The following is a 14266-nucleotide window of genomic DNA, read 5'->3' as shown; positions in this document are numbered from 1 at the left end:
ACAACGAAACTCGTTACACCTTCTCTTCCTATGCATGTCTGTATCTTTATGCTGTGCACAGAGTACCTAGTGTAGTAGTTAGCTTGCACAAAGAAAAATTCACACTGCTACTGCTCATCTGAAAACAAATACAATATTCTTTTATAAAACAGGGTTTAAATACTAACACAGTGCTTTACAGCTGTACTTCTGTTGTTTGTATGAAGACCTGTGTTAAGTTTTTGGCAATCTGACTCATTTACTTCTGAAATCACAGATTTTAATGGAAACACGTGCTGACACACAAAACAAACACATGAAGATAGCTGAACTGGAATTTAAGAGACAGGAACAAGCTTTGGTAGAATTGGATTATTTAAGAATAGCCATCATACAGGTAACAACGTCACTCTGGGTTTATGCTCCAACATTTTTAGAACACAAAAAATATTCTCTTCAACTATATTAAATTACAAGAAAAGACAGAAAAGTACTGCCAACCTATTCATCCCCTTCCATGTAAGCTCTATAAGAGTCAGATCATTCACCTAAATACCACATCAATATGGTTGCACATCATTTGAATTAAATTTACCCTTAACAAAATCACGTGATTTTTTTTCCTGCTTGTAGGAAATAATTAACTAACTAATAATAAAAGCATCACATAAGTTATGCTGAGTAAAAGGGTTGTCTACTTGTGACTTGCAAGGTAGAAGATTTATTTGGAATGGTGTCAGTGTGATATCTCATGTTAGCAGTGTATTGGACTGTAGAATCAGATTTTGAGCTTAGAGGAAGACTCCAACTCATTGAACGTGACTGCAAACAAAATCTCTTTGCTTTAATTTAGTTCAAAATATCCTGTACAGTCTACACTGAACTCAAACAGAATTATGATTGTACAACAGACATTGTAACATTAGTAAAATGGATGTGATGGAAAATAAGTTGTGTCAGGTGAGCACTCTTGATTGACATCAGTCTATATAGTATATCTGGTATCAAATTTATCTCCATTGTGCTAAAGGTAAGAATAGTTTAAACATAATAAAACAAACTCTTTTCTCATTAAGACAAGACATTTTTACAGCTTTTCAAGACTTCAAATGTTGACTCTCAAGTTCCCTACTGAGTTACTTAATGTTTGCTTCGAAACCAAAATACAGGCTTCCTTAGTGCCAACATCATGGTAACACTTCGGATTTTATAGCAAGCTCGGTTATTTTGAGCCAAATGTTTTCCCCCACCCCCACATGTACTGTTTGTGCTTCATGCTTAGATCAAGTGGCCTTTTGTTAATAACCAGAAAAGTAGCAGTTCAAGTACAACAACATTTTCCCACCCAAGAAAGCTGTAATGCAGGACAGCTGACCTAAAAAACTGTAAGCATGAAGTGCACTGCCATTTGCAATAAACAGTTACCAAATTGGACTATTTGCAGAATGGTGGACTAAAAAATAAGTACTGGAACTACAACTTTTATCCAGTTTGATATGTTTCCTGAAAGAGGAAATAATCAATTATAGTCTTGATCATGCTTAAAACCACTTGAGAAACTACCAAAAAAGAGTTTGCCATTTGAGAAATTAATATTGGTTTAACCAGTTTTAATTGTACAAAGAATGAGCCAATAGACTTTCCATTCTTTGCATGTTTGCTCCCCTCATGGGTCCATTACCTTTCACAAAGAAAATTTTAACTATCAAACTTGTCCATAAATTTTGCCGCTGAGGGTGAAACCATCCAGTTAGCATATACACTATCATTTGCATATCTTGAAAACACAGAGTTAGTGCCATCGAATCTTGTGAGTGGAACGGGGCTCTCCTCAGGCCAGTTCGGGTATGACATGCCTAAAAATGAAAACAGATAATTTTTTCTGCACTGAAGAACCATAACTTCATGTGCAGACAGTAAGGCCCTTGGCAAAACTCCGTTCAGTACTTTAAGCCAGACCATTGTTTTTTGTCCCCAATCAATTGATATAAACTGTGTTTCAAAGCCCCAAAGCACAAATTCTGCTGAAGGCAAACACCCGGAACAAATAAAGTGCTGTCTTGATTAAAAAAAAAAGTGTGTATATCATATAATCCAATAAAAGTTAATAATTTTTCTTATGATAGCCTCCAACTTTTCACAATTTTATAGTTTCATGACAATATAATTACAAATCACTGTCAGAGAATTTATTGCAACTGGAAGTTCTTGCTGTACATACAATGCTCCAAGCAGTAATAAGCCTATTTAAGGCAGGACCCAATGTCCATTCTAGTCAATGAAAGTATTTCCATTGACATCAATGGGTGTCTTTCCATTGGCTTCAATAGGTTTAGGATGAGACTCATATCACCCATCATGATCTCCCAGTAGTACAATGGGCTGCAAGGTTCTGAGCACTCTGGCTCTGATCCAGCTATATATATTTAAATACTGGTTTAAAGTTAAGCATTTAAGTTGTCCTATTGACATCAGTATGCTACTTCATAAATGTAAATTTAAAGGTCATGCTAACGTATTTTGCTGGACTGGGCCCAGAGTGTACAGCATCTTGCAGATCCAGCACTATATGAAAAAATATACCAAAGCCAGTGTTTTCAAAAATAGAAGCCTAATTTTGGCACCTAAATAAGTGCTGACATTTTCAAAAACATTCAGCAATGGGAACTTCAATGGGAACTGTTGGATGCTTAAGCCCTTTTGAAAATCTGACCACTTATTTAAAATTTCAAATATGTATTTAGGAACCTAACCTTGGGCACCTAGTTTTAAAAATCATGTCTGGGGAGCAGAGGAAAAAGAGACCCAAAGATATTTACTAATTACCAATACACAGAGTAATGAAAAAGCTTCAGCTTTTAAAATAGTTTTACTGCTTGAAGAATGGAAAAAATATGATCTCTGAAGTTAGTAAAGAGCCAAAAACAGGTAGAATATTTAATCAGAAACAAACTATAGGAGTTTTGGCAAGAACCATTTTTACTGTCCATCTCACCACCACAATATGAAAGCACATGTTTCCTTTCAAAACACTTGCTATATCATTCAATCAGGGCTTAGTGCTGACATTTGCATGATAAACCAAAGGATGTGAAAACAGTTGAAAGTATTTTTATAGTGGCCATCACCAAATCAATTTCCAAAAGACTGTGTAGATACACTCAGTCTCCTCTGTCTTCTGTAAATTATAACCTGATCCCAATCCCATGTCATGTTAAGCAGAAATTTCTGTCCAAGGACTTAAAATATGTGAGCAGCAGCTGAGATTCAGGAATCTGTCTGAATAAACATAAAACTGTAACAAATTGGGCCTCACTATTCAACTGAGCCCCCCAAAAATGTTTAGCAAATGTTTTTTTTTAAATCTCTGTTACTTAAATTAGAGATATAGAATCTAACATATTTCCCAACTCCACTCCCAACACAAAAGACTATTTTAATTTGATATTCGGTTCTTAGCCTTTTAAAATTTCCCCTGAGAGTACTTCCCTGATCTATTTATTTCTCTTTATCATATGATATATAGATATAGATATATATGGTGATTTTACTTATTTTCACATCCTTTTTTAATCTTTTTTTAAACACAGCTGCAAGACGCCTAAAGTATGATCCTGATGCAAAGTTTGACATTTACAAATAAAAAAAGCTTTCCAAGCAAATTTTGATTGGTTTCATTCACACAAGAAACACTCTAATGGGGTTACAGAGTCTGAAGATAGTGCAGAAGAAAAAAACAAAACACTTTTTGTGTGTGTTGCTAGAATCTAGTAAATGCATGTGAAATTCTACCATAGAGTTTGTTTTCAATCCATGTGGAGGGAAGGGTTCGAGGGAGGGGAGCATTATTACAGTCCACGAGTGGTGTCTCCTCTTCTGAGAGCCCGTCATCATAAAGTAAGGAGTCAGAGGGTGTGGAAGCTGCAAGATCTAAGTAGTCCTACCAAATAAATAAATAAAATGCTAGGTTACAATAAGCAACAAAGTCATTCCTCAGTTAGAGTTGCTAACAAATTTCTGGGTTCCCTAGGCAGGGCAACTGCAAACTTGAAGTGGGCCCTTCTATAGAGAATACCGACTGCTTAATCTCCTGTTTTCTGCAAGAGTAGTGTCCTTGGCAATGCACTTGTTTGCAGAAACACTAGACATGCTTTGACAGAAACGTGCTCAGTTAGTGCTTCTCCTGTTGAACGCTGCTCGCCAATGAGTTAACTCAAAAATCACACTGATGGATAGGCTTTAATTTCAGCTTTCCTCTAAGCCTAAAATTCAATGGGAGGACAGGGTGCTTAACAATGCCTGGAAGGTGTTCTCCCCATTTTGTAGCATTTGGCCCAGAGTTCTGTTCAGGATGCTGGTTGTTTTGTTTTAAACTATGATAACCATTTCAGACAACATTGCCCAGTTCAGTGTTACTGTCCAGTCACTGGGTTATCCCAGAAATTCTGACTGTCATACAAAGCAGGAACAACTTTTGGGGTTGGAAATTTACTTTTAGTTCAATACACTGCTCTCTTTGGAACCTCAAAAAATAAAACTTCGCTCTTACTTTGCCTTTCACCACCACTGATTTAACTTTGATTTTTAATTTTCCTATAGAGCGTAATGGCTCCCTTCTGTTCACTTCTTAATCTGTGCCCAGCAGCACATGCCCAAGCCCAGAATGGGTCAGTTCATTTGTTCTCCCTCTGCCGGATTTGTAACAGAGGAACAATATTGTAGGTCTTACCTAGAGAGTAGTTATTGCTAGAGATTTCTAGTGTTTTTGTAAAACAGGGATTTTATAACTATATACCGGTAAGTGCATACACACACTTATTTTTAGTCACCAGCCTCCACTTCTGTGTGCACTGATAGAATTTCCATGCCTAAGCCATATCAAATAAGTGCACATACAAGTATTAATATTGGAAAATATCCATTTAAGTAGACGTATATTTGCAAGGTACTAGGGACTCAATCCTGCAAGGTACTGATGGAGATACTCATAGGCTTCAAATTAAGAGCATGCATAGGGGTTCTCCTGGATCAGGATGACAGTGCTCAGCAGTGTGCAAGACCAAGTCCTAGATGAGGATGTGTAAAGGTCCACACTGACAATGAGGTCCTTTGAATTCCCAAGAAAATCCCTTATCAGATTATGCATTTTAAAGTAGGCAGATTTGGAACCAAATGGCTTTAATATTTTGTTGCTGTTATCACATCTTTAAGACATCCCAAGTCAGAAATGACACAATACTTGCTTTGCAATATTTTAGTCATTTAATGTGAGGCTTCCTACTGCTTGATTATTGAGCAATGCAAATTAAAATGAACTCTGCAATAATAAATTTGTTCCTAAGGAAACTAAGTGGTAAAATAATCAACCATACAACATTTCTAGGTCTGAAATCTTCAAAATCACCACACCAAAAAAAAAAAAGATGGGACAGCTTTTGGAAAGCTTTCTGCCATCTGGAGGAAATAAGGTTTTTGGATGCCTTTAATCCTGATCAAAATAAGAATTTTACTTATCAGAAACTTATTTCTCTGTGCTACAACTAAGCTCTTTGGATTGTAAACATTCCCTACTAGTTTTCATTAATTGTGCAAAACTCAGCTTGCAGCAGACTTACCCTACTCTTCACCATCATTTTCTCCAGTTCTTTGCTGATGTCAGCAAATGTTGGCCTCTTATCTGGTTCCTGTTTCCAGCATCGCAGCATCAAGTTATACCTATGAACCAAAGTAACACATAATAAAATCCTGCATTCACAAATGGTTTAGTTTTTCTTTCTGCTCAAATAAATCTACAGTACAGTGATCTGGCCACTGTTGTGAATGCCAGTCAAAGAAATGTCTCCATCTTTCCTTTTTCTTATTTATGTAGCTAAACAATTTCTCCATGGGACGAGGCGGTAATACTGCACTGAGAGTCATATGAGTGTACCTTTACTCCCAGGAGATACTGCATGTAATTAAAGCCCCAGGCATGTAGATCTCTTTGCAGGATTGGTGTCCAGGATTAAGTCTACAACTGCTGCTGGGAGGTGGGATTCCCAGTGTGGGTAGACTCTTGCCCTCGCTCAACTTGGACTCTTGTCCTAAAAAAGGCAGTGTGAACGCTGTGGCACCCTAGTGCCGCAGCCTCCACACTGCTATTTTTAGCATACTAGTTTGAGCTGAGATATGGCGAGTGTCTACTTATGCTGGTAATCAGACCTCCCAGCTGACACCCTTACACTTCTCCCTCCTATGACTTTTGTTTTCTTGGACGGTCACCTAGAAGAACAAAACAACCAGTACAGGGGAAGTTGATAGTGACACCAATGTTTAGGTTGCCTTACACTTCCCATCTGCAAGATTCTTGCAATCTTTCCTTTGAGAAACTTTCACATCTCCATTGTTTGCCTCGGGCCTTTGGTATTTGGCAGAGGAAAAGTCCTTTGGCTACAGAAGTGCTTTTTCTTTATGGTATGAAATTCCATTCAGCTTTTGCTGAGATATAAGCTTTCAAAATAATTTCCCTTCTCCTGCTTTCCTTCCTCAGGAGAATGTTGGCAGCCTGCTAAAACAATAACTGAACACGTGAATATTCTAAGGCCAGGCTCCACTGCCACCAAATCAGCAGCACCACCACATTATTCAGAGAATAGCTGGGAGCAGCTGTAGTGGCGGGGAGGAGAAAAACCTAGACTGGGCTTCCGTCCTCTGGATCCAGCACCTGGACCTCATGGCCCATTCTTCCCTTTGGGGACAACAAATAGGGCAAGAGCTCCCCCAACTCCCAAAAGGGAAGAGAAAGAAAGAATTGGGCTAGGCTGAGTTCTCCCATGCCACTCTTTCTGGACTCAGCAGCCCACTCAGATAATGCAGTTAGAGCTATAGCTTAAATGACTTCTGCTGCAGTGCTAAAGGTTCAGGATTCAAACTCTGCTGGTGCTCAGCTGTTCATAAAAGAAAGTGGCTTTACCATTTATCAACACAAACAAAAAAACCATTTTGAAATTATATTTAAAGAACCCTACATTATAAGAATTCTGTTTAGGTTGCAAATTCAAGCACCTGAAAGTTAAAAAATGCCAGATTCATGATTGGCTGTACAACCTTAATTCACACCCTCTCTCTTGGGCATATGCATTATGATACTATGTGATCATGTTGTAGAATCATAAATTATCAGGATTAGAAGGGACCTCAGGAGGTCATCTAGTCCAACCTCCTATTCAAAGCAGGACCAATCCCCAGACAGATTTTTACCCCAGTTCCCTAAATGGCCCCCTGAAGGATTGAACTCACAACCTTGGGTTTAGCAGGCCAGTGCTCAAACCACTGAGCTATCCCTCCCCCCAATCATTAAAGACTATCTCAAAAACACATGTGCATATAGGCTGTCTGAATTAAGTTTGCATAGACAACCATAAATCTGCAATTTCCTAACTTTTTAGCACTTGACTTTACAACCTAAATAAGATTCTTCTAATCTCACTTTTTTTTGATGTATTCTATTAAAGATGGAGTGAACTACTTCAGAAAAGTTTGCATATCTATTAAAAAGGGATAAGGTTATGCATTACCTATTCATTGCTAGACTGGATAATTTGGAGCATGCATAGAAAAATGGGTCTGAAGTAGTTCATCTTAACGCAGTCTTTAATGTTCTAAGATAAACATCTACCTATGTTGTCCATCTAAAAGAGAGACAACAACAAAGCCATCAACCGCCCCCACCCCAACCCCTGCAAAGTTACACAGCATGAGTAACTCAAAAAAGTATAAACAATGGAACATAATTGGGGATGAGAGTGGGGTGTGGGAGGGGACATTTGAAGTGAATGCTTGAGGAAGGGAAGACAGGTGAAAATTTTAAATATTTAATTTTGCTGGGGCAAGTCTGGACCTGAGATCTTTGAATCTAAAGTTCAACAGTGTCTCAGTGGTATGTCTATGTACGTGGTGCACAGAAAAAAATGGCCGTACTATTTGTGCTGCTTTTTCTCACAACACATATGGGCAAGGTCATTCCAGGACACCTGAAGGGATCTCATTCTTGTTCTCCAAAATTCAAATGAGACAATGCAGTCTCATTTGAATATGTGAATATGCTTAATAGAGGCTGATAAACATATTTAAAGCTCTGTTTCATTTTCGGACACCATGGAATATCCAGGAAGATGAGATATTTCTCTCTCTCATTGAGATTTTCCTGGTTAATTGCCTTTTGTAAATAAGTCAGTTAATAACATATGAACTGTCCTACAGTCACAGATAAACTGAAATGACTCACTAAGTCACAAAATGTTTGTGTTATACAGATGTTGATTTCTGGGTCAAGGTATCTTCTCTTTAGGGTTCTGTGCACTACCAGGAAAGTCAGACAACTGACAAACTATTTGCAGGAAGTACATGGAGCATGGATATTAAAATAACCACCTTATTTGCAGACAAGTGCGTTCCTAGTATTTGGATGTGTTTAAACACATCTTGAAGAGGTCAGTCATAACTATGTTAGATGCTTTCCTCTCCCCTCCTCCATGTTCCAAATATTTAACCTACACTTGTTCATTAACCTGATGAGTATGTCATCCAGTTTTCAGCAAGTACTTTGGCAATTGCTGCGGGTGCTTGAGGACTGCATTTCTTTTAGTGCACATTTAACACAGATTGTCACCCCACCTTTCTGCCACTTTATGATGTCATAGTTCTTTACTTTTACTAGTGTTTCCTCCCTTTGTTCAAAGACATTTCTATGAATCCAAACAAAGCAAGAACGACTTACATTTCTTCGCTGCAGTTTTCAGGTCTCTCCATTCTATAGCCAGTTTTCAGGAGGTTAAAGAGTCTTTCAGGAGCAATTCCAGGATAAGGGTTACCTCCCAGGGTTACAATCTCCCATAGCAGAACTCCAAATGACCAACTGAAAAAGGAAAGAAGGAAGGAACCATTCACTTGAATTGCTAGGATTTAAGAGCTTAACATGGCCCCTATCCAGCAAATAGTACAGTAGCACTTAAAGGTTCCAAGATCAAGTTTCCATTATGCTAGGTGTTGTATGAATCCCTGCCCCATCTATTACATTCTAAATAGACAAGACAGACCAAGACGTCAACCACAAATCCATCCTTCTTTGCATGCACGTGTCTAATTTTACCTAAATGACCCCCTTTATTTTAATAGGCTTACTTGTGCTTGTTTAATGAATCAGGGTCTTAATTTTGTTCCTGGCCTAATACAGAAAGCAGCACTGGTCAATTCTATTTGGAAATTTGAAATGCACCAAAAAAATGGCATTTTGATTTATTTTTAAAAAGGGAAGAAAACGGAGTCAATTTTTCTATCCACTTTCTGACCAGCTCTAGTAGAAAGGTCCTGACTCAAAGAGTTGGAAATAAGGGTGTGTGTTAACATTCTCTCCCCCCCCCCAAATGGAAGCCCTCTTTCAGAGAGAGAGGCTTGAGCAACCAAAATCTAATCCAGACCCTCATTTCACCATCCCCCAAGATTTGAGTTTTCACAATGCAGGGTGAAGGAAAGCAGGCAACAGTGCATTTTTCCACTTGGGTTTGATGGAATGCCTCTGAGACCAAAGTTATGTACAAAGTGCAATAAACATTCACTTCTGCCATCTGATTTTCATGTGAGAGTTCCACCTTTAAAAAGAGACCTAGAGGAGTTAGGCCCCTAAAGTCCACTGAAAGTCAATGAAAGTGATGTGCCCAATTCCCTGAGCTCCCTTGAAAATCCCACCTCAAAATTTTAGCAACAGAAACTGCTCTCCTTCTGACTAGGTTTCACTTGTCTCCTTGTAGTTCTTTAAGTTACTTTTATTTTAAACAAGGGAAATGGCATTCCCAGGCCAGGACATATTAAGCTCCAAGATGGCTATGCACAGAAAGAAAAACAAAAACCCAACTGCTAGTCTCACATAGCCTTACATGAAACTTTCAAACAGCTTTTTCCTGCTGATATTGCATAAGTTCATTTTTAACCAGTTTATATCTTCCTCAAAGCTCACGTATATTTATAACGTTCCATTGTACTTGATTAAGTCTTTCTGTTCTTCTTCATGCCCTTTATTGAGCCAATTATTCCATGCACCCTATCAAGGTATAATTTGACCTGTAAGTAATCCAGAAAGAGTGTGTGGCATTGTGGGGTTTTATGTTTAAGAGTCTTAGTTTAAGTGAATTTTTGGAGGCTCTGTAAGAGGGGGTAGCATGTTGGTAATTTCTCAATTAGCTCCAGCTGTTTGTCAGATTTGTATGTTAGGATATTGTACCTTAGTTTTGTAATTATTATAAAAATTACCAGTAACTAAGTGTGTGAGGAGGGGAAAATATTTTCCATTGTACAGTCTTTGTGGATGAATAAAAATGTCATCAGAGAGAGGAGGACAGGAAGACTATGGGCACTGGCACAATGCGTGTCTAGGTTCCAGCATAAAAAGCAAAGGTTTTCGCAGCAGGGTTGGAAAAAAAATTATAGAATCTGGCAACTTATACTACTGCTAGATCACTGCCAACTACTGACTATATACATGGGTCTTAAAAGGAAGCAGCTGGAAGAAAAGAGATATAGAATTTATGAGGAAAATCCAGCATTCGGGAATGGATTTTAAGTATATTCATAGATGGTCACTAGAACCATAATTGCATCACCCCAAACAGCATTAAATATTTGTAGATTATATTTGTTAACAAATGTACATTTTTAAAAATCAATTTTCCAATAAAGTAACCCTTTAATTCTTCAGTGTTACACTGTTGGAGTAATAGCCTGGAGTATGGGGTTTGTGTATAAAAAGCTGCAGGAAACTAAGCGTCCCCAAATACGGCTGGCGATGCAGGGGGGCAAATGCTGCAGATGTGGTGCTGGTCACCTCCCCTGGAGGCGCACCGGCCCGCCACCTTTCGAGCACTGGAAGTGAAGCTCCCTAGAAAGGGGAGGCCCACCAAGGCTCAGACTGGGGCTCCAGTCATGCTCTGCCCTCAGGCCCCGCCTTCACCCAGCCTCTTCCCCTGAGGCCCCAGCCATGTTCTACCCTGAGGCCTTGCCCTTGATTGCCTATTCCTCCGAGGACCCCCTCGCCCGCCACTCGCTCCTCTCCTGCCGCTCTACCAGCCTGGGTGAGGAAGGAAGTAGTAATGTGAGAAAGGAAGTGGAAAACAAATCTGCCCATGCAATCACTCTCCAACAACAGGCACAGGTACTTGCATCATGTGGCTGCAATTTGGTTGCTCATTAAGAGTCTGATCCCGTTCACACTGAAGCCATTTGGAGTTTTGTCATTGGTTTCAATGGGAAGTGACTCAGGCTCTAAATCCTTAGTCTTTTTTGCTGGGTCTGCCAACAAGAGTGGGTTCCGTGGTGTGCACACTAAAAACGGGGCTGAGACCATCAAATCTCATTCCACGCAGGCCAACAAAAGGCAATCAGATTGCAACCCCCTAAAGTCACACATGATTTAGGTTTTAATTTAATGGGTCACCTACAATTTTAAAGTTCCATGTTTATCCCACCATTACTAAGAGACAGTCACCTGGGCTCTCTGATTTTTGTTATCTTCCAGCTCAGAAGCTGTGGCTATTAAATATGTAACCACAGTTCTTTGTGAAACTCTATATAACAGACACAAACTGCATAAGACACACCACAATTTAGACTTACACATCACTTTGTGTTGTATAGATATGATCAAATAGGGATTCTATTGCCATCCATTTAACAGGTATTCGACCCTAAGAGAAAAAACAGCAACACAATTACTAAGTTAGAAGGTTAAATTTAATGTTGGTGCATTTGCTTTCACAACAGTAAGATTTACACTGCACTGTGCCTCTGTTATAATGCTTCAGTCGAATAACTGAAGTGACATTTCATCAAATAAACAGGGAGCAGTACAGGTTAGGGGGCACAGCTATAACCTCTCTTTAATCACCACTGAACTTTACCATTCATTGTAACCCAAGCCACTTAGGAGGACCCAGTTTTGAAGGGACATGCACTCAATGAACAGTGATTTTCAGACATATTACATGGTAAACTCAGACCACTGAACCCTTCTATCACACTAAACATATACTTGTCAACATGAAATGCTTGCCACCCATTAGATACACTTCCAGAGCCTAGTGGGGGTTGTGCAGGTACAAAAGGAGATGCAGAATGAGGCTATAGGAGTGAGATCCATCCGAAGTGAAAGATGAATCGCAACTGATAAACTCAGGTTTTAGGACAGCTTTGGCTTCTGAACTCAAGCTTCACTCAGGCAGTTACACTTGTTCAATGGTTGCTTGACAAGCTGTGCAAACTGCTGCCTTTTGGTCTGAAAGTCACATGGTAAAATCTCAGATCATGGCTGTGCAAAATGCCAAGGTGATTTCCAGGATGCTTCATAACATCCACAATATCATTCTGGATTTGTATTTTCATAAAATTTTCAGGCAATGCACATGTATTTGGAAAATTATTCTAGATATACTGTATTTGAAAGATAATCCATTCTTTCTCCCATTCTTTCCTCCTGTTCTCTCTCTACCCAAGTTATTTTTGACAGCAAACAATTGTTCATGCTGGAAAATTGAATATGCACTCGGAGATACTATCGTGAGGCGGACTATATCAATATCTGTTAACTTTATGGGGAAAAAAATCTATGTATTAGAATAAATTGTTCTCAAATAATTTTTGCACAGAAATAGGTACAAATAGCTAGCATTCCTTCAGTGTAAAGCATACATAATAGAACTGAATGGATATTACACAGTCTTTCCTAATATACTATCTAGTTATATTTTTAATTGTTTTTGTCCATGGTCACTTTTGTATTTGCCTCCTACAAACATCATGCAATTGAGTATTATTGGCTGGAATTGTAGTGGAAAACAAATGTCAAAAAATCACAGTATCTGTGGAAGCCAATATTTGAAATTCTCATGTGTGAGAATTCATGCTGGCAGCACTTTCACACTAACCCACACAGGGAACTGAAGCAGTATCACAGAAGATTGAATGGTCAACATCAAATAGTATTACTGAATTTCACAAACTGAGCTTGGATACTGGCCTCATTTACACGCAGAAGGCCCACTGATTTCAATAGGAGTTGCATGTATACAGGCTTATGGCAGAATTCAGCTCAGTGTGTTATGACAATATCTGCTATGATAATAAATAATGACAAGTCTGAACTCGTTTCATAATCTTAAGGTTATCATAATAGTTCTTTTTAGGGAAAGCCATGATATGACTAAACAATGAGAGGAGCTCTCCTAATACCACAGGAAAGGCTTTCCATCAAATTTCCTTTGCACAATCCTACAGATGAAATGTTACCGTATGCTGAGTTCTGCCATGAGCACTGTGAGCAGACAGAACTATTTCTAGACAGCTGATAATAATTTACTGTGACAGGAAAAATATAATTGCTTTAAAGAATCCAAGGCATTTCAGACTGGCAGATGGGTATCTCTACTGTCTATAGCAGAGATGGGCCCAAGCTCTGGTATTTGGATATGGATTTTGAACCTTATATATTTTGGAGCTGGGTTTTGGTTCAGATTATCATAGCTATAGTAGAAGCATTCATGAAACTACGATCTAGATTTAGATTCCAAGTATGTAGTTTTCAGACAGAACTAGTTCTGATTTAAATGATTGCCAGCTCTTTCTGCCTACTTTTTCTTCAATCCCTTGTTTTGTGAGCTTGGCAGTTATAAAAAGAGAGGGCGAGAGAGACTAATGGCTTTTTTTATATAAAGTAGCACGATGAGGCTCTAGATTTTGTACCCTAAGTAACTTACAAACTAACAGCTATAAAAAAAAATTACTATCTGAAAAATACTTGAAAGGAAATAGGATTATATTTGAATATATTTGTCTTTATTATTGATAAATCACACAATATTTTTAAGGCCCCTGTTCATACTATAGCTACAACACAAAGGCGGGAGAAATCGTGGTTACAAGATGCATGGATACATGCTTTCCAAAAACAGTCCAGGGTTTTAATCCACTTACAAGGACACAGATGGTCCTACTGTATTTATATTGTCACCATGTCCTGTGACTGGGTTGCAGATGTGGTGTTGATGAGGCATTACAGTAAAATACAAAGATTATTGCACACAGGCAGAAGAAAGAGCGGACAGAAATTAATATTATCTGCTGATGATATTCCGGTAAATAGTGTAGTCTAGTTACTTATAATGGCCCCAATGATGAAGCTAATTGTTTTGTTTAATCTTTACTTTTTGTTCCTTATTTCCTTATCAGAATTAGCTGTTGTCTTTATTTTCTGTGTTCAGGT

At 38.5% G+C, this 14266-nt stretch overlaps 1 protein-coding gene across 1 annotated transcript in view; it reads right to left on the bottom strand.

The window, feature by feature from the left end:
• Window positions 1-802: 802 nt before the first annotated feature.
• The window catches only part of RET (ret proto-oncogene), a 112945-nt gene continuing 99481 nt past the window's right edge, over window positions 803-14266 (bottom strand). The window contains exons 16-20 of the mRNA XM_050960732.1: window positions 11626-11696; window positions 8738-8875; window positions 5595-5694; window positions 3772-3919; window positions 803-1835 (exon numbers count right to left, since the gene is read on the bottom strand). Of these exons, the coding sequence (XP_050816689.1) occupies window positions 1678-1835; window positions 3772-3919; window positions 5595-5694; window positions 8738-8875; window positions 11626-11696 (615 nt within the window). The 3' untranslated portion in view covers window positions 803-1677. The remainder of the gene's footprint in view (window positions 1836-3771; window positions 3920-5594; window positions 5695-8737; window positions 8876-11625; window positions 11697-14266) is intronic.

This window comes from Gopherus flavomarginatus, chromosome 6 (assembly GCF_025201925.1).
Source record: "Gopherus flavomarginatus isolate rGopFla2 chromosome 6, rGopFla2.mat.asm, whole genome shotgun sequence".
In the NCBI taxonomy this organism is placed as follows: domain Eukaryota; kingdom Metazoa; phylum Chordata; order Testudines; family Testudinidae; genus Gopherus; species Gopherus flavomarginatus.
Note: the sequence above shows the minus strand (reverse complement) of the source record. Positions and strands in the feature narration are given on the sequence as shown.